The sequence below is a fragment of the Hydra vulgaris genome, chromosome 02, assembly GCF_038396675.1.
Source record: "Hydra vulgaris chromosome 02, alternate assembly HydraT2T_AEP".
NCBI classification, from domain to species: domain Eukaryota; kingdom Metazoa; phylum Cnidaria; class Hydrozoa; order Anthoathecata; family Hydridae; genus Hydra; species Hydra vulgaris.
In genome coordinates this window covers 50,764,344-50,787,119 of record NC_088921.1, presented here as the reverse complement: position 1 = coordinate 50,787,119, position 22,776 = coordinate 50,764,344, and the positions used below count along the sequence as shown (strand labels likewise).

General features: G+C 29.1%; 2 protein-coding genes across 2 annotated transcripts; both read right to left on the bottom strand.

The window, feature by feature from the left end:
* Nucleotides 1-751: 751 nt before the first annotated feature.
* On the bottom strand, nt 752-1,126 carry LOC136076122 (uncharacterized). Its single transcript, XM_065789590.1, has one exon. It carries the CDS (start codon nt 1,124-1,126, stop codon nt 752-754), a length of 375 nt encoding a protein of 124 aa, XP_065645662.1.
* Nucleotides 1,127-10,290: 9,164 nt separating this feature from the next.
* On the bottom strand, nt 10,291-14,119 carry LOC100205970 (thioredoxin 1). Its single transcript, XM_065791291.1, has 2 exons — nt 13,901-14,119; nt 10,291-10,574 (listed from the first exon to the last, which is right to left on the bottom strand). Exons 1-2 carry the CDS (start codon nt 14,021-14,023, stop codon nt 10,377-10,379), a joined length of 321 nt encoding a protein of 106 aa, XP_065647363.1. The 5' UTR covers nt 14,024-14,119; the 3' UTR covers nt 10,291-10,376.
* Nucleotides 14,120-22,776: the final 8,657 nt, after the last annotated feature.

Below are 22,776 nucleotides of genomic sequence, written 5' to 3'. Positions count from 1 at the left end.
TTGCAGTAGCTGATGTAGCTATGAATAAATGCAAAATAAATATTTTTTAAACAATTTGCGCTCAGGAGATGTTTTGTTTTATACATAATACCAATAATTTTAGATATTTTATTTTCTATTACTTTGATATGATTACTCCAGCTAATATGTTCAATAAGAATTACGCCTAAAAACTTGATTGAGTATTCTCGTTTAAGTTTTGTTTTATCAATTAGTAAATCAGGTAGTTTTAAGGGGAGGGTTTCAGATTTTGATAATTTTGTAAAAAGAATATATTTACTTTTTTCGACATTTAAAGAGAGTTTGTTAGCCTTAAACCACTCGTTCAGGTTCTCAAGTTCTTGATTAACAGTGTTAAATAATAGGCTAATGTTTGTGTGGCTAAAGAATACTTGCGTATCATCCGCAAAAAGGACAAAGTTATGTGTGTTAGAAGATAAGTAGATATCGTTAATGTAAACGAGGAATAACAATGGACCAAGAATTGATCCTTGTGGGACCCCACAAGTAATGTTTTCAAGTCGTGTTACAGTGTTGTCATATGATAAAACTTGTTTCCGATTATTAAGGTAAGAGCGAAACCATTTTAAGTTGTTATTTCTTATTCCATAATTATACAGTTTATAAAGAAGAATCTCATGGTCAACTGTGTCAAACGCTTTTGAAAGATCGAGAAAAACCCCAAGAGTGTATTTATTGTTGTCAAACCCATTTAAAATTTCGTTGACAAGTTTGGCTACAGCTTGTTCTGTTAAATGGTGTTTTTGAAAACCATTTGGTTATCATTAAGCAGGTGGTAGTTTACCAGGTAGTTGTAAAATCTATTGTGCATTATACGCTCTAATATTTTTGAAATGCATGATAAAATAGAACCAGGCCTGTAGTTAGAAGCTATAGAATCATCTCCGCTTTTAAATATAGGAACAACTTTTGCTGGCTTTAGCTGATCAGGGAATACCCCATTTTTTAAAGACAGATTACAGATATGCAGAAGGGGATATTCAATAATATCGTAGACATTTTTTACAACGTTCACGCAAATGTCATCTAGATCTGGACTTTTGTTTTGTTGTAAGGTATTAAATGCTTTTTTAAGCTCGTCCGGAATTATATCAAGCTCGTTCATAACTGACGTTTTTTTTTCTAAATACGATTTATAACATTTTTTTCCAGGAGTTATTTTATTAGCTAGTTTTTTCCCAATTTTTATGAAATAATTATTAAATTTCTCTGCAATATCTATTGCCTTATTGGCTACTGTTTTTTTTCCGTTACCTCTTTAATTACGCCCGATGTTTTTTTGGTGTTACCGCAAAAGTTTTCTAATAAATTGCAATAATAGTTTTTTTTGAATGCTTTTTTAATTTTTCAAATAGACTTTTGTATTGTTTATATATTTTTTCGTTTTTATAAATCTTTTTTTTTCAAAAACTTTTCATAAAGCTTTTTTTTTTTTTTTTTGAAGATTTAATCAGACCTTTTGTCATCCAAGGACTTTTAAGGTTTTTGAGTTTAGTTAACTCTTCAAGCTTCGGAAACCCTTTTTCGTACAAACTTGCAAAAGTGAGTTTAAAAAAATTGTAAGCTGTGTTAGTATCTTTGCAATTAACAACCTGATCCCAGTTTTCCATTGCTAAGTTGCTTCGGAACTTTGTTATATTTGTTTGATTTATTTGCCTTTTTGTTATAATCATTGTTTTGTTTTCTTTTTTGTTGTTGAAATTGTTAAGTAGAAAAAATATTGGAAAATGGTCACTTATGTCAGATTTTATTATTCCGCTTTGAATGTTAAATTTTATAGTATTATTTGTAAATATGTTATCGATGAGGGTAGCGGTTTGGAGAGTTACTCGAGTCAGCTTATTTATTAAGGGTACTACTACTATTTAAAAAGCATTTGACATTGCTATTAGTTTTTATTTTTAAAAGATCCAAATTAGTATCTCCCATTATATATAAGCGCTTATTTTTAGCCAGTTTTAGGTATAGAATTATATGTTTTTTAAAAGATTTTATATTGCCATCTGGTGGTATATATAAGCCAGTTATATACGCATTTGCTTTATTTTGGTTTTTTAATTCAACCGCGAAAAGTTCACAGTTTGCGTTCAGTATGCTGAGGCTTTCTACTTTTTTAAAGTATATTGTATTATGTATCTAGAAACATATTTCTCCGCCAGTACCTCTACTACGAGTTTGATGGAGAGCTTTATATTCTTGTAATTGAAAATTTGAGTTTATGGTATTTTCGTCTTTGCACCATGTTTCTAAAAGGCATATTACCGTAAATTCGTGACTTATGTCTTTTAGCATATCTTTAAAGTTTTCAAAGTTTTTACTCATGCTGCGTATATTTAATGTCAGCGCTGAAAATGTATTTTGAGACGCATTTATAAAATAAGATATTTCTTCGATGCTGTAGTAATTAGACTTAAATGAGTTGTTTTCCAAAAATTTTTTGCCCGGGTCGTTGTTATTGTTCAGAAGAAGAGTGTTTTCTTTATCAAAAATTTCAAAATATTTTGTTTCCGTCATTGCCATAATTAAAAATTTAACTGTTTAAAAACATACACACATACATATATATACACACATATATATATATACACACACACACACACACACACACACACACACACACACACACACACACACACACACACACACACACACACACACACACACACACACACACACACACACACACACACACATATATATATATATATATATATATATACACACTTACATACGTGACTTAAAATTAAAGACCACTCATTTTTTAGTTGGTTTATTAATCTTTAAATTAAAATTAAGAAGATTCTAATTTACATATTAAATTTTTTTTTAATATCTTGTTAATTAAAACATACAAATTAAAGCGGTATAATTTTTTTAATCTTATTCTAATTAAATATCGTTTAATTTATTAAAAAACTGATGAGTACTTATAAATCTTCTTTAAATAAATTGGACAAAATTTAACGACCACTTTCAAATCTTTAATTTGCACTTATTAAAAATAATAATCCATTATTTTTTTAACTGTCTTAAATGCTTAATACGTTGGCTATAAAATAAAATGTCGAAACCTGAGTTTCGATATCAAATAAACATTTATTTTTTGAATTGCAATAAGGGATATAAAAATATTGCAAAATGATACAAAGAGACCCGGTCAATTAATGATCGTCATAGGACTGGACGAAATAAAATTTCAAATGACCGTGATGTTCGCTCGTTAGTGAGATTAATGAAAAAAAACAGACAAGCATCATCTACAGACTTGTCTACGAAATGGACACTGTCATGAAATGGTCTGAAAGCAAGCCCTAGAACTGTGCGAAGGGTACTCCACAATTTAAATTATTTATTATAAAAACAAAAATTTGCCAGGAAAGAGTGGTGCAAACTCCATAAAAATTGGTCAACAAATCAGTGGAGCCGTGTGGTCTTTAGTGATGAAATGAACGTTGAGGTAGACAACAGAAAAGGTCGCGTAATGTTGCGTAGATTTCCAAGCGAACGGTTCGATGAATCATGCATTTCGAAACGAACAAAACAAGGCAGTGGTTCAATAGGCATTTGGGCCTGTATGAGTGCCTGTGGAGTTGGCGTTTTTCATTTATTCGATGGTAGACTCAACAAAGAAAGGTACATCGAAATTTTGGAAAACTCGCTTATTCCTAGCTTTGATTTATGGCAGTTGCAAGATGGATTTATTTTCCAGCAAGATAATGCGCCGTGTCATAAAGCGCATGTTTCTAGCGATTGGTTTAATTCTAATAAAATTCAAGTGCTTCCATGGCCTGCCAATAGTCCAGACTTTGATCCAATAGAGAATTTATGGTCGTGGCTTGATCACAAGCTTGGTAAAGAACAACTTTACAATTTGGAAGATTTGAAATCTTCTATCTCTCATCATTTGAAAAATGTGCCTGATGAAGTAATTAAAACTTTAATGAATTCAATGCCAGAACGAGTACAAGAGTGCTTGAAAACAAATGGAGGAACAACACGTTTCTAAATTATTTTTTTATTGCTTTTTGAAATATTTTTGAAACTAGTCTTAAAATTTTGTCCAATTTTTTTTCCCATTTATATTTTTTACTAGTCAGTTTTTTAATTTTTTAACATTATTTTGTAAAAAAACTATAAATTCTTTTATAATAAATATAAAATACAATAAAAATTCTTTCTAAAAATGTTTTTCTTTTTTTGATACCTTTTTCCAAAAAAGGTTAAAAATAAATTTTGAAAAAAAAATGAGTGGTCTTTAATTTTTGGCCACCGCTGTATATACCTATACACACATACATACACACATGTACATATATATATATATATATATATATATATATATATATATATATATATATATATATATATATATATATATATATATATATATATATATATATATATATATATATATATATATATATATATATATATATATATATATATATATATATATATACGCTAAGATATAAATATCAGAAAGAAGAGTTATTTTTTTTGGATATTATTTAATTTAATAATTTTGTCATACCGTAAACCAACATTTTCACCATTATTGCGTCTTTCTTTCACTTCAGCCAGGAGTCTTTTCCTAATATTGACAGTCTCATGGGAAAAATCTTCGTTTATTAAGTGTTAAGATATTAAGTGTTTTATGTAAAATCCATGTTTTGAGTTATAGCAAGTATGCAAAAAGTTAAAAACAGAGAAAAATGCAAAACAAAAATAAAATGTTTAAAAAATCTCCTCAGTAAGCACCAGTTTGATATGAATCTACAGATTCTTTTTCATTCATTTTATCAAAAAATCCTTTTTTTCTGGCTCGCAATCCTTTTCTATGCTTTTTCTCTGCAGTCGTGAACTTCTTTTCCACTCGCTTAACGCGTGAATTATCTAAATTTGTTGCAGTTGCCTTTGAAATTTGCCCTTTCAAACCAAAGTGTTCTAAAATCTTCAATATTCCTTTGCGTCCATCATTAAAATGAATAATAGCTGAATTTATACCCATTTCTATGGTTTCCCTGCCAACAAATACAGTTTTTGGTAACCTTGACCATATGAGTCCATTTAGGGCCTCATTTGCATTCTGGATTTTTCCATGCACACATTTTTTTAACAAATCCTCATCCATTAAATCATTAAAAATCGGTTGAAGACTCTTTGTCCAAAAAGGGATTGTATTGGAGGGTTTAAAATTCTTTTGGCCCTTGGACCAGTACTTGCACCAACTGTTGGTATTTCGAGGGCAAAATTTATGACGCTCAAGCGGATCATTTGTATTTGTGAAATGAAACAGTACTGCATATATGGCTTTTTTCATAGCATTAACATTGGACAGGTTTGATCTAATTGCCATACCATAATAATTTTGCATGGAATTAATGCATTTATCCGTCAGTTGACCTTTTCCAGAGACAAGAGTTTTTGTACCGTTGTAAGATTTAACAAGGTTGCGTAATCGGGTTCCTAATCGTTTCTGCACATGTCCAACGCATTCAAGCTTAATCGGTGTTAAACTATGTTTTACATATAGTTCAGATCTAACAACATCATTAAAAGATGAAGTATCACCATCACCAAGATTTTCTTTGTAAATTATGTTGTGCTTAATAATTGACCAGTTAAATATATCAACAGCACCAGATAACTCCAACGCACCAGAGGATTTTTCATGATTTATTTGACAGTGGTGATCAATTTTACATAAATCATATTCAAGTAAACCTTTTTTATTCTCCCACATTTTGCATTCAAAGCAGTGCTTTGACTTTACTACCATACCCAAACACTTATCACCTGATATTGCAGTTACCATGCAATGAGGCATGTCCTCTTTTTTGCCAGGAACCGTCAATAAAAATACGTACACATTTTATGTTATCTGCTAAATCTATTTTTTGAGCTTCTTCAGTAGCACGTTCCATACTACTCTCTGCAACATTTTTGTAGACTGTCATTAATTTCTTGTTCAACAGTTTAAAAGAGAATGATGCCATGGACTTCAAGTTCATGATAGAGAAAAATATCTGCATGGATGAAAATCCACAACCTATTTCCCGAAAACCAATTACAGCTCGGGCATTTACATCAAATGTTTTGTGACCTTTAAAATCACTTTCTGGATTGTAGGAAGTCTTAGGAGATGTATTAAAAGGTTTCATCCAATCACGTATTGAACATTTTATAAGAATACAATATGCAAAACCCATTCACTTTCAATTTGATCAATAACAACAACGTAAGCAGTACAATCAGGACATGCTATAAGTTCACGACAAATATTTTCTAACACATTAAAATGAAGAAATAAGAAAAAGTCTTCAATATTATCAACCAAACCCTCTGAGTTAGACTGATCCAATGACGTAAATAAATAACTAGATGTCTAACTTCGGGATTTTTATAAAGTAATAGTGAAGCCGATTTATTTGTTTACTATTTTAATCGGCACGAAATCCTTTCATAAATTTCCTCTTCAAAATTCTGAATTATGTAAAAGATGGATTGTTGCTTTGAAACGTGAAAATTTTCTTCCATCCAAACACACCTGTATCTGCAGCGACCATTATTTAGAATCAAACTACAATTATTGTATCCCAGACAAAAAAAATCCAAGTCTTGATCATCATCAAAAGCCGATTTTAAAATGTAATGCTGTGCCATCAGTTTTTATATTTTCTACAAATATTAAAAAGACAAAAAGGAAACTCCCATCAATACGAACATCAGTAAATTCATTATCTAAATTTGATCCTTTATAAAAAAAAACAAAGTTTGATGTTTACCCTGCTATAGACAAACCCAGCAAAGAAATTAATTCAACACATAATGATCAGCCAGAAAGCACTATTGAAAAAAATGACCACACCAGTCAATCTCCAACACAATCTATAAGATCTTTATCACCAGCAAAAGAAAAATTAAAAAAAAAAGTGAAGGCTTAACAACAAAAATTAAGAAGAAAAGAAAAGAAAATCTGTTCTTTACAAGACATGGTTTCCCTTTTAAAATCTAAAAATTATTTGACTACTGATGCTGCCACTGTTTTAAGCGAAAATTTTTCTGGACTCTCATATGAAATTATTAAGAACCAATTTTCCAATCAAAATGTTAAACCAAAAGGTCACAGATACTACGATGAAGTGAAAAAATTCGCTTTAACTCTTCATTTTTAGTCTCCACATGCGTATAACTTTCTTTGGCCTATGTTATGTCTTCCTGCTGCCAGTTCAATATCACATTGGACATCATCTGTAAATTGTGATCCTGGTTTATTCCTTGATTTTTTTTCATATCTTGGTCATAAACAGAAAACAGATATTAATTTTAAGCATTGTGCTCTTATTATTGATGCTATGGCAATCAAAAACAGTATAACTTATGACAAAAATTCAGGTCACTATATTGGTTTTTGTGATTTTGGTAAAGATATTTCTGTATGTGAACCTGATACTCCAGCTCCAGAGGCATTAATTTTCATGTTAGTTGGTTTGCGAGGACATTGGAAAACACCCATTGGTTATGTTTTATCAAATAAAGTTAAAGCAAGTGATTTAACATGTTTTATTAAAAATATTTTAGATGTGGCTTTGACATATGAACTTTGTATCAAAAGTATTACATTTGATGGTACAATACAAATTTAAATTCCGTTGTCCCATTTGGATGTAAGTTTTAGCAAAGTCATAGACAATATAGTTAGTACTTTTTCATATAACAACCAACTGTTCTACATTTTCCTAGACCCATACTATATGCTTAAATTAGCTAGAAATTCTCTAAATGATTTGGGTGTTTTTATTGATGATGAGGGCCACTATATTAAATAGAGTTATATAAAAGCTTTGTTTGAGTTACAAGAGCTTGAAGGTTTGAAATTTGCAAACAAACTTTCAAGAAAACATATTGAATTTCATCGCCACAAAATGAATGTCAAAATAGCTGGCCAAACCCTTAGCAGCTCTGTTGCTGATGCAATTGAATTTTTAATGGTATCACAGCATCCATCTTTCTTAGGAGCAAATAGTACAATCCGTTTTATAAGAGTTATTGATAAATTATTTGACATGCTCAATTCCAGAAATCCAAATGGTAAACACTCTAAGAAACCTCTATATCTTAATAATCAGCTTATTGGAAAGATTTTTTAAACAATACGATTACTTATCTGAGCAAGTTGACTGATATTAATAGCATTCCATTGCTTTTACATCGAAGAAAGACATTTGTTTTAGGTTTAATTGTAGATGCTAAAAGCACTCTAAAATTATCAACCGATCTGTTAACGTTTCATGAGAAACCATTTAAGTATTTAACTTAAACCATTTAACTTACAAATATTCCCAAGATCATCTTGAACTACTATTTCCTTGCATTCGTGAAAAAAGTGGTTACAACAACAATCTTGATGAAGTGCATTTAAAGTCATCGTTAAAACGGATTCTTCTGCGAAACTCCATAGTTGGATTGAGTCATGCTAACTGCCTGATGTTTGAGCCATATTCTAATAGCTCTATTTTTTCTCTTAGTTGAAAAAAAAAGGTTGTGTTCTGTAGATAATTTTGACAAAGAGGATATTGACTTTGAAGAAGTTTTTTTGTACTGCGATGAACTTCAAATGTCTAGCTACAAAGAAGCAATATTGGGATATATCTCTGGTTTTTTAGTCAGAAAGTTAATAAATACTACTTCGTGTAATGTTGTGCTCAATTATTAACTGATATTTTATCATACGAACATTCCTATGCGAAATCTCATTCTTCATTAAACAATGTGAAAGATCGTGGTGGTTTGTTTTTTGCCATCAAGGAATGTTGTTTCTGTTGTCGAGTCGTGTGAGGAAGTATTTAACTTCTTTATTAGTGATAAAGGTTTTAAAAATCCAAAAATAACCTCAGAGAAAAATATAAAGCATAAGATGATCCATTGTGTTAACAAATTAATTATTAAAAAAAGTCTTTAAAAGACTTGATAGTCACGACTTAGAATTGTGGGATGAAAATGAAGATTTGCATTCCAGCCAGCTTGTTAGAAAGATAAGTGAATATTACTTTAGAATTCGAATGTTCAGATATGCCCATAATTATACCACTAAAGTTCTAAGAAAGTCGTCAATTGGTTCAAGACAACAAACTAACAAATTAACATTGTTAAGGTTTATGAATATTTCATTTTATAAAACTTTTATTAAAATAATATTTATTATACGATGTTTTAGTTTGATGTTCTAAATGCAAATGTTTTTAAATATATATTTTTGTGACTATAAATATAACAGTTCGTTTTAGTTTGTTATAACAAACTAAACATGCTTACAATATCATGTCCAATCTTTGACCAAAAAATATGTATGTATTGACTGTATGCTCACTAAATTGATGGTCTATGATTCTAATCATCTTAAATTCCAAGAATAAAGACGTTAAAATTGCGAATATCTTTTCATATGAATGTAATTGCTAAAAGCTTTTTGCCCGATATAATAATGGCTTCCAAATCATGAAATAGGCCCCACTAAACACAGCGAAGTTAGATATCTAGTTATTTATTTATATCATTGGACTGATCAACAGCATAAGAAATCTTTCTAGCTGAGGATGATTGAATAAATTCACCAATGACACAAGGTGTCATAGTAAATTTGGGTCGTTTTAAAACAATACAATTCCGTTTTTTACTTATTGATGTGTTCTTTAAATTCTTATTTTTACTACTATCTTCATGAAATTCCATTGTATTAATTATTAAAAGAATCTAAATTTAAATCATACGGTTCTTTTGAGAATAAATTTTTGTAAATAATATAAAGTAGAAAATGTTCAATCAGCTTATTTGTTTAAGTAATGTTTGTGACTTCAAATGATACTTAGACCGCTAAAGACAGCTGATACACCTTGTGAATGTTTTAAGTTAAATAAGGCACATGAGAGAAAATTTCGAATAAACTTATGTTTACGGTAACTAGGGACGTTGCTATGAAATCTGATGTTACCTCAGTGTATTAAAGCGCAAATAAGGACCAAAAAATATTTTTATTATTCCTAATGCTAGTTGCATGAAAGTAGACATATCAAAGGGTGAAATTCCACCATTGAAAAAATTTCAAAATTTTTTTCCCGATCATTATTTGCATCCCTACCACCTTAAGGAAGGGGCTGGAAAATAACCAAAAAATTGTAAGGAATAATGAATAAGCTGGGAAAAAATTATTAGGCGTCCCTGCTCGTTTATTAGACACCTAAGAGTTAGCACAAATAACTACTCAGTAAATATTTCTAAGGACAAATTTACTTGATGAATCAGAATCAGAGATATGATGTAAAAAAAACTAGTTCAAAAAAGAATTTTTTAAGTAATTATGCTGACGCTAAGGCTTGAAGTTTTGCATCAAGTTCCGTTTCACTGGCTCCTACCAACTCACTGACTCCTTCACTTCCATTTCTAAAGAACTTAAAGGTTGGCATTGCAGCTATTCCATGAGCTTCTGAAGTTTCACTATTTTCATCTACATCTACTTTGATAAACTTTATTGAACTGTATTTCTCAGCTAATTTCTAAAATAAAGATTTTATAAATTAAATTAAATACGAAAATAACCTTCAATAGTTAACTTAACATTAAGAAATAGTTGAAATATTTGATTTTAAAAATATATCAGTTTGAAATAAAAATATTTTGTTTTTTCCTCAACCTCATTATTCAAGCTAAAATATAATTTAAAAAACCATTTAAAAACTTGAAAAAATAAATTCCGATGTTCTTCTTTGTAGTTTAAACACAAACACACACAAATAATCAGATTTATATTTTATCATTCAAAATGAAGCGTTGATGGAAGGTCTTATTATAAGATTAACATTTAACTAACACTAGATAACCATCAATATTAAACTCCATCACACAATCAGAAACTTTGTTATAATTTGACAGAATTGAATAAGCGGCAAAATATTTACCCTAATTTACAACCTAAATTTTAGGACATGCTTATGTGCAGATTATTACCTTTTGAATCTTTAAAAATATAACAACATATCATTCTCTTACATAAATTTTGTTACTAAGACCTGCTCGCGATAAAATATTATCTTTAACTCTTTGAATGAGACTTTAGCTTGACCTCCAAAGATAAGTTTGTTGAAAACCTTTAAGATAACAATTATCTTTTATATTTGTTTTTACAACAAAAATTTTCTCACAGCCTTTCTCTAAAGCTTTTCTAAATCCATTTTAATGATTCAAAAATTAATAATTACATTCTTTTAAACCATTTAATTTTAAAAACTGAGCAACATCTACATCTTTATATTTTAACTTGTTCCAGTAAAATTAATATTAAGTTGTATATGTTTTGTATGTAAAGCTTTTCTAAATCCTAAAGATTCTAAGCAATTACGATAAAGTTTCAGGATTAGATTTAGTAATTTTACTAAATTTGATATACCAAAATCTTTTTCAGTCACAAAACTGTGTTTCCATCTTTTTTCTTTAAGCTGTTTTATAAGAAACTAATTTAAGAAGTTTTGACTACGTTTATAGTTGCTTAACACCACTTTCCTATTCTTTGTAACAACTTTGACCTGTTCAAGACAACTCAAAAAAATAAATAAATTAAGTTAGGTCAGAGCTTGTTAAAACTGTTATAATTCACAGCGCCATTTACGATTGGAAAATTTTTTGCAAACAAGGTAAATATAAAATATAAATATTATTATTTTGTGAGAATTTATTGATTAGGTAATAATTTACATACATATGAAAAAATACACCATTATATAAGTTTACACATCTAAATATTTTACATTAAAATCTTGCAATTCCAATATTTCGTTAAGCATTTTCATTAATCTTAAAATTTTGTTAAGTGTTTTCATTAATCACAATATTTTTTTAACCATGTTTTGGGTTGCAATACATAGTTTAAGAAGCCTTGAGTTAGGTCAATATTTTAGTAATTTGACATGCTACAGAATATGTTTAATTTAAAGGTGTTACGTTTATTTATTGAAAGTTATTTTATTGGGATCTTTACCCTAAAGATGTAAGAGCACATATTTACAGTTTCCCATTACGCACAAAACGAAAAAAAAAGCCAAAACAGTTTTTAAAACAGCTTTTTTTTTTAAGAAGTCTTTTGTTGGTTCAAAACAAAGTAAAAATATGTATATCCTTGGAACTGGTCAATATTAGATGATAAAATTTTTGAAGTGCTCATTATTTGAAACCTTTGAGTAGTGTAAAAATAATTTATTTTGAACTTAGCATTTGTCTTTATCTAAACCCTTGATCTGATTGTAGCACCACTTGGACTACAAACCTTTACCTGTTTTTAACCAAAACACACTCGCTCGCATTAATCCCAAAACATGTACTTAAAGTTCTTTAAAATGCAGAACTAGTAATTTCATTACTCTCAATGATACGAGGTGTCTGCCATTATTTTAAGACGGATTTCTTTCATTCACTACCTGTATTTGTGTAGGCACAAATGGCTGCCAACCTGTTATACAAATATATTACATATACAGCCCTCAGAATTAGGAAAAATAAGGTTAGAAATAAATTGCCAACCTTAAACTGATAGAGGTCAGCAAAAATAAATTGACACAAAGGAATTAATACAAACATAGAAACAAGGTTGATGATTTTTTACTGACCTTAAACACTTTTTGGTCAGCATTGCGAATATTGACCCTCTCTCCAAGTGCTGCGTATGTTTTCTAATCTTCAATCATACACAATTAATTTTCCTTTTGGGTATTTGTCTAGTTTGTTTTTAAAATTACTCAAGGATAAAGCATTTACAATGTCAAAAAATAGTTTTTTGGAAAGATTGTTTGACAGTTATGATTGTCATATTAAATTTTAAGTCTTTATTGATTTGTAAGGTTATGTAATCCATGAACTAATTTAGATACTCTTCTGAGTATATTATCTTTTCTAGATTGTACATAGTATAGACATGTTTGTTTTAGTAGCCTAGGTGTAGAACTGAACATTTATCTATATTAAATTTCATTATCTGTTTAGTTGCCCAGTCAACCAAGATATCAATATCATTTTAAAGTACGGTGTGTGAATCCACAATAGTAAGAGGGTAAAATATTTTTGTATCGTCAAAAAAAAGCGTGCATTTGAAGTAACTAAATTGGAAATATCATTAACAAATATAATGAATAATAGAGCTGAGAAAACAGACAGAACACAATTTTGACTATATAGAAGGTGGTTTGGTGCCTCCTCTAGTCTCCTGAATGTTTTGTTGCTAAAGACTATTATAAATTTGTAGTCCACTCTTACACCTTTCTACTGATACTAAGTTGTTGTTGCTTTGATAAGAAATGACAAAGTTAAAACAAATTTACGTTAAGAAAAAAAGTTTTATCCACAGTTTCTTTAACTAATTTATGTATCAAATATCTTTTTCTTAAATCCTCATAACTTTTTGTAGAGTTGTTCAATAACTTTTTCACTTTTAAAATACTACATTAGAGCTTTTTATAAAGATATATAACAATCTAGTATTCAATCAAATTAAAAATTTTATGTGATAAATTTAACTTTAGAAAAAGTAGACATTCTTTGAGAAAGACACTCTTCGATTGCAAAAACTTTAACATAAATAAAATGCACATTTAGAATACCAAGAAAAGTTCTTAAACTCTGCAAAATAAAATTTTACATTATGTACGATGCATGACTTATATGTTTGATTAAAATTTATTGATGAAGAACGATTTTCCCTGATTTTTCCTAAATTTAACCCAATATCCCTGATTATTCCCTGATTTTTATTGCAGGTATTTGAATCCTTTGATTTTTCCCGAATCTGGCAGTCACCCTGATTCGAATTGATACTATCTATTACACAATTAATTACCTCAAACTTTGGTCCTATCATCTTGCATGGTCCACACCAAGTGGCAGTAAAGTCAACAGCAACTCGTTCGTGATTTTGGAGGATAGAATCAAACTCCTTCTTTGTTGCTACTTTTAGAACCATTTTGATAAATTAAAAGATAAAGAGGTACCTTTCAACAGCACTTCGAAGCTATGTCGGCACTTGCTACACGCTGTAGTCAGTTATAAAACGCCGAATAATCATTATATTATAGTAAATTTCTTGTTCACACTTACTATAAAATTTTTGATTAATTACCTTCAAAAAACTTTTCTTGAACTACCGATCCCGAATTCCAATTGTGTAATCGTACGCCTATCTGATATCATAGTTTTAAGAAAAATCTTAATATTAATCCCTATAATTTAATAGTAGTCTCGTTTCACTTTCATTTTTAAAGTAGTTTTAGTTAGTTACTAGACTTTTCTGAACTAAAAAGAGCGCGTTCTCGATATACACGCGGTCATTCGACAAAATATCTACTATTCAAGTGAAATCTTTTTTAAAATTTAATTATTATTTATTAGTTTAGAAACAGAGACGTATTTACGGAGGAGGAAAAAGGAAGGGGAGGAGGCTTGAGGAGCTCCATGCGGCAAGTTTTGATAAGGCGCCAGCCGTCATGATGGCAGACAATATTTCGTCTGACTTTTTTTTTTCCCGTGAACTTTGGGAAGTCACTTCTCAAGACTTCCCAAAGTTTACGGGAAAAAAAAGTCACACAAAATATCGTCTGTCAGGATAGTAGAATCTTGCAAAACAAAACTCATGTAGAAAGTTATATATATATCTTTTTAATGTTAAGTGAGTTTAACTTAATATATATGTTTGTATTGAAAGTGTTATTTTTTTTTTAATGATTCCTCTATATCAAAGTATTCAGTTATTTGTAAAAGAGGGCGCTTAACAAGTTAGCGCCCCAGGGTGCCAAAAAAATAAATACGTCTCTGTTTAGAAATATCAGATAAATTATAATAGCAATAATAAAATCGTATTATAAAAGAGGTTAGTATAGAAAACAGTTTAGAAAGTTGTATATTACATTTTTATTACATAAAAAGAAGAAAGGATCACCCCTTCTAATTTTTTAAATAATGCGTACAAATTTTAAACCATTTTTATTACTGATTGTTATACATCATTGGAGAGGGGCTAAAATCAGCATAGTGAAAATCATACAATAGTGAAAATTTCATAACAAAATAACAATTCTATTTAAAGATAAGCTCATTTAAGTAACAAATCTGATTACAAGGATTGCTTAATAAAACTGTGACCATATTTCAACTTAGGTACATATTCTGCTACAAAAATTAAGTGTCTGCTACATAACCTTTTTCAATAATATTTGGCACGCACGTAGAAAATAAGTTTTTAAACTTTTCTCAATAGTTTCAAAAATGTTCTCTACATTCCTTCAATATAAATTTGATGTCTGATCAACAGCAAAGTTTTTAAGTAAAATTCAATAAAAGCGTTTGTAACTACAAAAAAAATCTATATAAAAATGAAGTTTAAGCTGGTCCTATACTAATAAAACCAAAATTTTATGAATGCATTCATATTTTATAGTTTTTTTTTTACAAAATATAGTATTTTATATTTAAAGCACAGTAAATAAAAATAAATTTAATTTTTTTTTAGGTCAAGATTTTGGGTCAATGGGCCCTAAATATGGACTACGTGCTGCAATAAACAGCCTGTGAGCTGATAATGGCATGACCATGAAATTTCCACAACTTTTTAATATCAAATGATTACACTCACCCTGCCAAAATCAAATAATTTAAGAAACTATTCAAGCCTTTGTAAGAAAACCTAACAACCTAAAAAATAGCCCCAAAAAGGCTTAGAACATAGACCTTTTTTTATAAAAATGTTTTCTAACATGAATTATTTTGTTAAGGTAAATGTACATATATGTAATGAACAATTCCTGAAAATTTTAACACAATCAGACAAACCAATCACAAGATATTTATCGCAACGTGAATGAAACTCATATATTAAGAAAAACAATAGTTAAGCTTTTTATTAAAAAAAAATTTAAAATCTGCTTTATAAGACTTTAATTTACTATATTAGTACAAACTTTTTGTTGTGCGTGAAAATGCTTTGTTTTATGAAGTCTGCTTTGTCTTCTTTGTTCTATGGAGTCAAGCAACTTTTCTTTTACATCATCTTTTTTTTTCTTGGTCTGTCTTGGTACAGTACTGAGTAGCATTTATTAGATGTAACATTTAAATATTCAGATATGTCCAATATTTCAAAAATACCATTATTAAATAAAATTACTGCTAATGCAATGCTTATTGCTATAGTGGTACTACCAACAAAACATCTTTAGGACAACGCTTCATATTTTCATAAAGACTATATCTTATATCACTATCTTTTCTTAATTTTCATGATGCACAGGTATTGCAAATTTTTTAAAAAAACCTGATAGTTTATACATTTCCCTGAGTCAAAAGTAATAACAGTAACAACAATATTTAATGAGGAATGACCCCTTCTTCTCCAAGTTCCATCGTTGGAAACAACAACATCAGCTACTGCATTAATATTAAAATCGTTTTGTTGTATATCAATGTTAAAGCATCGAAATTCATTTTTTGCATTTTTTATTTTAACATCAGCTACTTGTTGATATATGACATCGATTTTATCTTCAATATTATCAAATACTTTCATCTTTATTGGAGGAGGTAAGTTCATTAGACCGCAAAACTTTCCTAAACCAGAATGACCTTTTCTTCTCCCTCACACGACAAAGACATATCTATAATTAATTTTAAATGGAGACATTCCAGAACCTTGCTTTTCAACCTCTTGCTAAGAGAAAAAGACTGCTTCTAATTGCATCAAAATTTTGTAAAAGAAATGTTCGAAAACACAGATAATCCTATTTTTGATAAAATAGTTGAGGTTTTGATTGAATTGTTATGACAATATAAAAAATTCTTTCGTGCTAAATAACAGAATTTCAAGACAAAATTCATTAAAAAAGACACTATTGTAAACATACAATGCAATAAAAAAGTAATTAACATATGATATGTCCTTTTTTTAAATTTATATTATTTTCATAATTAAGCAAGATCAAAGAAAAAACTACATTTTTATTCTAATTTATTGAGATTTCAAACTAATAAACTTTATTAATGAACATACTTAAGTACGTTCATTTCAAATTTTATTAATGAAACATACAAACATTCAGTATGTTCATTTCAAATTTTCTTTATGAACACACTTTAATAATGTTCTCTGTAAAACATGTTTTAAATAAACTTTTGTGGCTATGAAAACAGCCGTTTTTTGCCAACGATGATCCTAGAGTATAAATTATAATGTATGTGATGTTTCCTATGCATACAGTAAGCACTACTCTGGTCACACTGGGTATGCTGTTACAACATGTTCCCAAAAATGATAAAAAACAATGTGCATTGAATCTTTGCACTCACATGAATTCTGATAAATAATCTGTTATCATTTCGCGATTATTCGAATCCATCATTGGTTTGAATTTTGCTTCAGCTCGACATCACATAGCTTCCACGTGATTTGTTGTTACTCCTGTCTGCGGATCCACAAAGTTGTAGGTGTGATTAACTGTGCCGTGTTGATATAAAGGCCCTTGCAAACTATTATATGCTGCCCATATATCACTCCAAATAGTAGTGCCAGGTAGAATCCACTCATGTATGATTGGAATCAATGTTGCTGCGTTGCAATTTTGCACTGGAAAAATTCCTTTTTAGTCGCAGGTTTATAACCACCAAATATCTACTGTTGCGGAATTACGCGACCAAATTGTTTCAATTCACAATGTAAATGAATGATTTTTTTCTAAAGATTATTACGTTTAAGCTATTACTCAGCATCTTTCAAGTCGGCTTGACGTCATGCGAAAACACGGAAATAGCAACCATTATGATTTGGGGAAAAACTAACAGAGTTTTTAATTCAAACAGTACAACAAAACAATTGATAAAGAATAAAAGACTACCATGCCAAAAATTTAAATAAAAACAATTGTAAAACACAAAATTTTAAACTAAAATATGTTTTGAAAATATAAATATTTTAAGTTTTTTTTTTTGCAGTTTTTTAATAGTTATTTATTAAACAAAAATTTATTTGGCAAATAAATAAATTCTTTAAAAAAAACCGTCAAAAAATTACTTTTAATTTATAAGTAACTTTATTTAAGGTTAGACCTGGACATAAGTTTTGCATTTTTTTTATATATTAGTTTTAGTTGAATCTATTCTTTCAAAGCCAACGCATTTATTGTCATAACTTTGCTGTCAATTTCAAAATAATCTTTTTACTTCATTTTTTTCTTTCTTAAGGCTAAATATTACACAGGGTGTTTGCCAATTTTTTAAGGTGGACTTCCCTGACTTTTCCGTGATATTCGACCTTTTTTTCCTGATTTAATTTAAAGTTACCCAAACTCAACTTCACAAAAATTGACCTAGATTCGTTTAAAAAAATGCTCTTTAACTGCAAAAATATAAACAATAATACAACCCACATTAAGTGTATCAAGAGAAGAATAAACTTTTATATTACTTGTACCATATAAAACTTATTTAAATTATGTAAGTTTGATAAAAAGCCATTTTCCCTGATTTCTCCCTGATTTTTCTAAATTTAAACCAAATTTTCCTGATAACCCCCTGATTTTTTTGCAGATATCTGAATTCCCGACTTTTCCCTGTTTTCCCTGATCTGGCAGTACTGACAACCTGATCTGGCAGATCTGACACCCTGTTACAGGTATGAATTTTTTAAACCTTTTTTCAAGCTTTGATTAAAATTAATAAGAATTAAAATAAAACTTTTAATTTGTTTATCAGTTTAAATAAATCAATTGATATTGACTTATTCTTAGAGTATAGAATTACTATTCTTTTAGGTAAAAAGTAAGAATAAAATGATCTAAATATTAATTCTTTAAAAAAAAAAAATGCAAAGTTTGTTTCATTAGCAAAATATAAACTTCTCACATTGGACTGTTTGTATGTAGCAAACATAATCAGCATTTACTCTATTTTTTAAAATATTGAGATTCAAAACAAATTAAGAAAATTCTTTAAATTTCATTAACTCTAGAACTCATGTATATTAAAAAAATTACATTAAAACACATTATAAAAAAACAGTTTTGCTCAGTGTTACTCAAGATTGAACATGACATTTTATCCAAATCTTTGAGTAAAAAAAATGTGCTAATTTTTGTGTGGATTGTGCACCTTATTATTAACCAAGTCAAAAAATCACAATAAGAACTGATGGTCATTATACTATGGTATCGTAACTGCACTTTGATAATGTTTTTAAGAATTGAGCAACATAAATAAGTTTCAAATCATTTTTGTATTGAAAAGCTGTAGGAATTACTAGTTTTGTGAACATACCAGTTATAAATACTTTTTTAGTAGTTTTGAGTAAATCGCAATTTCATATTAAAAGTTTTTTTTTCAAGAAGAATATTTGGTTGTCGGCAAATTAACACCAAAAGGAATAAACATTCACCTTAGTTTTCTCCTTTGGCTCAATACATATAATCCACATAGTACCTCAATAATTTCATTGAAAAAAGCTTTTGCTTTATTGGAAATTCGGCAATTTTTTATACTAAAAGCCATAGTAGGGTTTCGTTATGTCATATCAATAATTCAGTCAAATCAAGCAGTTGTGAGTACATAATCATCTTTTTTTATTTGCAATAAATTTTAATCCACAACTTACATTATGGTTTATTACAATATAATACTCTTGATACTTTCGTTTTGTTAAAATATTTTTCATCAAGATGCTAAGTTTATAAGTAAACATCAAATCCATATTTAGAATGTCAATAACTTTGCAGGAATTTTGAATCTATAACTTGTGATAGAAGTATTTTTTTTTAATCTTAGCTGTAATTAATATTAACTGTAACTCAAATCCATATTTAAAATGTTAACAAGCTTGCACAGGAATTTTGAATCTATAACTAGTGATAGCAGTATATATATTTTTTTAATTCCAGCTGTAACTATGAAAGGTTTGTTACATAGAGAGATGTTCTTGTATTCTTCAATAGATGAAGCACATTTGTTAAAAAATCAATAGAGCAACTTCAGCCACATGGATATTACAGCTTATGCTATATAATACAGCTTATGCTAAAAGATTTCCACACTGGTTATTTGCACTTTATATACAGAACTTTCACTTTATTAATGTTACAGTTTATTTTCATCTCGTAGATATTCCTCTAAGCATAAAAACTAAAATATGGTTAGCTTGGCCATAATGTTTAGGTAATCTAACAATTCCATAGTATGAGCTTGATATGTGTCATAGTTAATACTTTCAGTTATTGAAAATTTATCAAGAATTAAAGCACATTCTTTTTCATGATGTTTTATTAAATTCATATTAGTTTTTATAAACTAATAATTGCAATATTTATATAGAAAGAGGCGCAAGCACAGAGTTTATTTTCCCCTAATTCTAAAACGCCTTCCAATCGCGAATTTTAATCACGTGATTTTCCGACTTGAAGAATAAAAAATTACACTGGGCAACAAAAAAATATTTTTTTTTTGTATCTCAAGCAATTTTATTCAAATTATACTAATTTCGGGCTGAGAAAAAAGAATATAACAACGAAAATTTTTTATTAGCTTTAGTTTCTGAGATATACAATAGCAATAAATTTTTATTTCAGTTAATTTGCAACAGAGCAATATGACATATAATTTACATATTCTAATAAAATTTAAAGTACATTTGGTTTTTTTTTATTACAGATATATTCTAATAGTTTTAAACAAAGAAATCATGATCATCAAGTTAATAGGGTTAAAAATGATTATGGGGTATCGTCACAAAATCGTGATCTTTTTGCTTTCCTTTTGTAAACTAGTTCTGGAGCATCCCTACACACAAACCAACAGTAATCTGCAGACATGGCCTCATTCCAACAACCCTGATATCTTTTTTCCATTACACAAATAACTTGGCGAAACCTTTCACTATGCTCATCACTAACAGCTACACAATTGGGGGGGGGGGGGTAAGAAGTCTAGATGTGAGTGGAGGAAATAAATCTTGAGGGACATGTTACATCCAAGTTGATGATATTTTTGCAGAAGTACTGCTACCAATTGAATGTAGTTATAACCTCGTTTGTTGCCTAAAAATCCACTAATCACTCTCTTAAGAGCTTCCCAAGTTTCCTTTTCGGGCCCCTTCAAAACTTCGTCAAATGCAGAATCCTTCATAAGATGACGTATTTGTGGCCCAACAAAAATACCTTCTTTAACTTTTGCATCACTTATTTTTGGAAACTTATTTCTTAAATATCTAAAAGCCTGTCCTTTTTTGTTCATACCATTTGACGAAATTTTTCATCAAACCCAACTTAATATGTAATGGTGGAAGAAGAACATCTTTTGGATCCACAAGTGGTTCAGCAATAACATTTTTTCCTTGTGTTGAGATTTCTTGCAGACCAGTTTTCTTTTATATAATGTGAACTTCTGTCTCTACTGTCCCACATACACAAAAAGCAGCAGTATTTAGTATACCCTAATTGCATTCCTAAAAGTATAGCAATGACTTTTAGATCACCACAAATTTTCCATTTGTGTTTATTGTAATTAATTGAGTTGAGGAGAACTTTCATGTTTATGTAAGTCTCTTTCATGTGAACTGCATGGCCAATAGGAACAGAAGGAAGACGGTTTCCATTGTGCAGTAATACAGCTTTCAAGCTTAGCTTAGATGAGTCTAAGAATAATCTCCATTCAATTGGATCATAGTTCAAATTAAGACAATGCATTAATCCAAAAACATCAATGCAAACAACAAGCTTTTCACATCAAATGATCCTGATTTTGAGTTAACAGATGTTGTGCCACACAGATTGAGTCAAGCAGAATTAAGTGATCTTGTTCGAGATCTGGACTTTTCACAGGAAAAGGCAGAACTTCTAGGGTCAAAACTAAAGCAGTGTAATCTTCTCCATCTTGATGCCAAGGTTTCACATTACAGAAAACGGCAGCAGAATCTACCGCTCAAGAATCCTGCTGCAAATCCTTTACGCTGAACTCAAAAAAGAGCTCAGCGTAAAGGATTTGCAGATGCCAATGAAGAAATGGAAGGATATAAGTATATGAGACTGGTCTTTTTCAAATTATTTTTTTCTACGTTATTATACAATTTTTTCTACATTATTATATATAGCGTTTTACTAATTTACAATTTACTAATTTATTGCTTTATGTAAATTTATTCTTTTCTTGTTTTTAAAGTGGTTTTTAAACTTTGAAGTCTTAAAAAAACATTTCTAAAGCCAATAATGATTTGAAACAGTTTGTTTTTCAAAAATAATGCTTTGTTAATGCAATTTGTGAGTTTTTGGCTTAAACTAGACTAAAAGAGTTCGATTTTCTGTTTCTTTTCTGTTTTTCTCAAAATAAGGTTTTTTGAAACGGTGTGATAAATAACTTTTCTCAATTAAATGCTATGGACCTGAAATTTGGTTCATTGATTCTTTTATATATAATCTATTCGCTGAATTAAAAAAAATTATTTTAATTTTTTTGGTTCTTTAGTTAATTGGGCTCAAAATCTGTATTTTGGGTCAAAATTTTGCTGCCATTTGGAATTATCATTTAAACAAAAACTTTTTAATAATAGTTTTTTTCCTTAATTTAGCCAATTCAACTTCCTTATTAGATGATGTTCTTGAGTTATTTATCGCAGCGTAAATGCCCTTTTTTCGGTCCCGCGGACCAAAAAACAGTGTTCCAAAACCAAATTTGAAAATTTAAATTTAAATTCCT

What these genes read in the sequence shown, in the direction of transcription:
- LOC136076122 (XM_065789590.1), bottom strand. Translation starts at nt 1,126, where the DNA reads ATGAACGAGCTTGATATAATTCCGGACGAGCTTAAAAAAGCATTTAAT.
- LOC100205970 (XM_065791291.1), bottom strand. Translation starts at nt 14,023, where the DNA reads ATGGTTCTAAAAGTAGCAACAAAGAAGGAGTTTGATTCTATCCTCCAA. An exon ending in TGATAGGACCAAAGTTTGAG is followed by an intron (nt 10,575 to 13,900) that starts GTAATTAATTGT and finishes TCTTTATTTTAG; the next exon opens with AAATTAGCTGAGAAATACAG.